Raw genomic sequence first — 2,972 nt, 5'->3', positions numbered from 1 at the left:
AAACTACGGAACAATCAATAACATCAATAGAGAAACAACATTTAACAAGAAGCAATTAGACATGGAAGCATCAATAAACAAGTAGCAATTAAGACATGAAAGCAGTATATAGGGAAACGGGGAAAGGGAACAGGCTAAACGGGTAATTTGGCGACGCATAAGTGCTCGTCACCACACCAATACGCCACACACATGGTATTTCACATAGCAAGCAAGTCGTGGATCCCTAATCCCTCAAGTCAAGGTTAGACCAAACACTTACCTCAAGCCAACGGGTAATTCACAGCTCAAATACCGCTTTACCTCTCGATTCCACCACCAATCTACTCGTATCTAGCCATAATTAACTTAGTAACATCAACAAACGCTAAAGAAACCAAATCCAATGCATAATTATAGATTTCCTAACATTTTCCCAAAAAAGTCAAAAATCGTCCCCGGGCCCGCATGGTCAAAACTCAAAATTCGAACCAAAACCCGATTACCCATTCACCCCCGAGCCCGAATATACAATTGGTTTTGGAATCCGACCTCAAATTGAGGTCAAAATCCCCAAATTTCGAAGTTCCTAAATTTAACCCGAAAACACCCAATTCCACCACGAAAAACCTTAGATTCTAGGATGAAATCTTGTAAAAAGATGAAATAGATTGAAAGAAATGAGTTAAGAATTATTTACCTATGATTTGGGGAAGAACTAGTCTTTGGAAAATCGCATCTTGAAGTCTATGTTTTGAAAAATGAGAGAATGAATGAAAAATCCCATCTAAGTTATGTTTTGAACAGCTGCAGATGTCGCATTTGCGACCTGAGCTTCGCAAATGCGAAGCTCGCAATTGCAAAGGGGCTATCGCAATTGCGAAGCCTTCACAATTCCTGGTGCCTTCTCAAATGCGAGGAAAGTGTCGCAATTGCGATCACGGACCTCGCAAATGCGAACAAAAGATCGCCTTTGCGATCCATTCCCCTCCCAGACCCCCTTCGCATTTGCGAAGGTTTGTTCGCATTTGCGAACTCTACTGGCCCAGCCTTCTAGTCGCATTTGCGATAAAAGGCTTGCAAAAACGGACCCTGCAGGGCTCGCAATTGCGATGCCCGATCTCGCAATTACGAGATCAGGGGCCTGCAACAGCTGAAGCATACCAACAATATTTTCCTAAGTCCAAAATCATTCCTTAGCCTATACAAAACTCACCCGAGCGCTCGGGGCTCCAAACCAAACATGTACACAAGTCTTAAAACATCATACGAACTTGCTCATGCGATCAAATCGCCAAAATAACACCTAGAACCATGGATTCGACACCAAAACACATGAAATTTTCAAGATAGTTTCAAACTTTCTATTTTCTCAACCAAAGGTCCGAATCACATCAACTCACTTCCGTTTTTGACTAAATTTCACAAATAAGGTTTAAATATCATAACGGACCTGTATCGGGCTCCGGAACCAAAATACGGGCCCGATACCAACAAGATCAAATCTTTTAAGTTATCACATTTTAAGTCTTATCAATTTTTTTAAAAAATTCATTTCTCCGGTTAGGGACCTCGAAAATCATTTCCGGGCATACGCCCAGGTCCCATATATTACTACGAACCCTCCGGGACCGTCGGAATACAGGTTCGGGTCCGTTTACCCAAAACGTTGACCAAAGTCAACAAAAATCATCTTTTTAAGCCAAAAATCATCATTTCTTAAATTTTTCACATAAGAGCTTTCCGAATACACGCCCAGATTGCGCACGCAAATTGAGGAGAGATAAAATGAGGTTTTCAAGGCCTCGAAATACGGAATCGGATTCTAAAACAGTGACCCTTTGGGTCATCACACTAACACCTCCCTCGCCGCCTCTCTAGTATAATTTGTTGCATATACCACATAAAACTCGCGTCCCCGCTACTCCTCCACGCCCCCATAGCCAGCAAATTCGCCTCCAACTCCTGGGCCTTCTGCTTAGTCAATGCACCCCACCTGACCCTAGGTATACCAGACATAGCCCTCTTCTTCCTCGTCCACATGATCTTTAAGTCCATAATCAAAAGCATATGCTAGGTCGTAAGGTTCTCAATCGGGATGACCTTGCAATCCGTGCATAAACCTCTATCACATTTTTTGGAGAAGTAGATAATCAATATGGTCTTGTCCATCGTACTCCAAAAGTTATCAGGTGCTCTGCCTTCTTAGGGTAACACGAGTTAGCGATCACCTGCTTAAAAGCTTTAGTGTACTCCAGCAGCGAAGTACCTCCTTCGTTTCTAACAAAATATAATTTAAAATAGGATATTGTAGATATAAAAGATACAGGCAAGCAAAAAAGAAAAAAAGTACCGATACCATGAATACCAGAGAGAGAACGAAAGAACCCGGAACAAGTTTTCCTGAAGTGTGTCGGATATGCTCAAGAGCACTGACAGTCATGTTGCGTCTCGTCGGAAAGTTGTTCGGAAGTCGCCATAATTAATGAAACTTGTCAGAAATCTGTACACACGCTGGGAAATAATCCGTCCTCGTCGGAAAAATGTTGCACCTGTCCAGAGAAACAAAACGCACCCACCCACACATACAAAGGGGGGAGAGAGAAAGGGAAAGAAAGAGAGAGGAAGGAGAAGATGGAGCAAGACAAGATGGATCGCCAGAAAATGCAAAACAAGAAGAGTCGCCGGAAATCAAGGGTCGCCGGATTTGCAGCAACTCGCCTGGAACACGCACGTCCCGACTGGTCGTCGCACCCACCCGAACAGAGAAAGATGGGAGAAGAAAACGACTCCGGCGGCGAGAAGGGCCAGAAGCTACCGAAAAGAAGATAAGGAAGAAAAAGGAGAGAGAAAGAGAAAGAGAGGGGGAGAGAGAGGACGGAAAGAGAGAAGTGAACTTACCTGTAACAGCACCTGCGACGGTGATGGCGACGGCGAAGCAGCAAATGCCATAGTGTAGCTACCGGGGGGCTACTGGGGGTTACCGTTTGGGG

General features: G+C 43.8%; 1 protein-coding gene across 1 annotated transcript; it reads left to right on the top strand.

Annotated features, from left to right (window-relative positions):
* Positions 1-2,522: 2,522 nt before the first annotated feature.
* On the top strand, positions 2,523-2,933 carry LOC109243781 (octapeptide-repeat protein T2-like). The gene has a single exon (XM_019410770.1). It carries the CDS (start codon positions 2,523-2,525, stop codon positions 2,931-2,933), a length of 411 nt encoding a protein of 136 aa, XP_019266315.1.
* The last annotated feature ends 39 nt before the right edge of the window (positions 2,934-2,972 follow it).

The sequence above is a fragment of the Nicotiana attenuata genome, unplaced genomic scaffold, assembly GCF_001879085.1.
Source record: "Nicotiana attenuata strain UT unplaced genomic scaffold, NIATTr2, whole genome shotgun sequence".
NCBI lineage: Eukaryota > Viridiplantae > Streptophyta > Magnoliopsida > Solanales > Solanaceae > Nicotiana > Nicotiana attenuata.
This window is presented reverse-complemented; position numbering and strand designations above follow the sequence as displayed.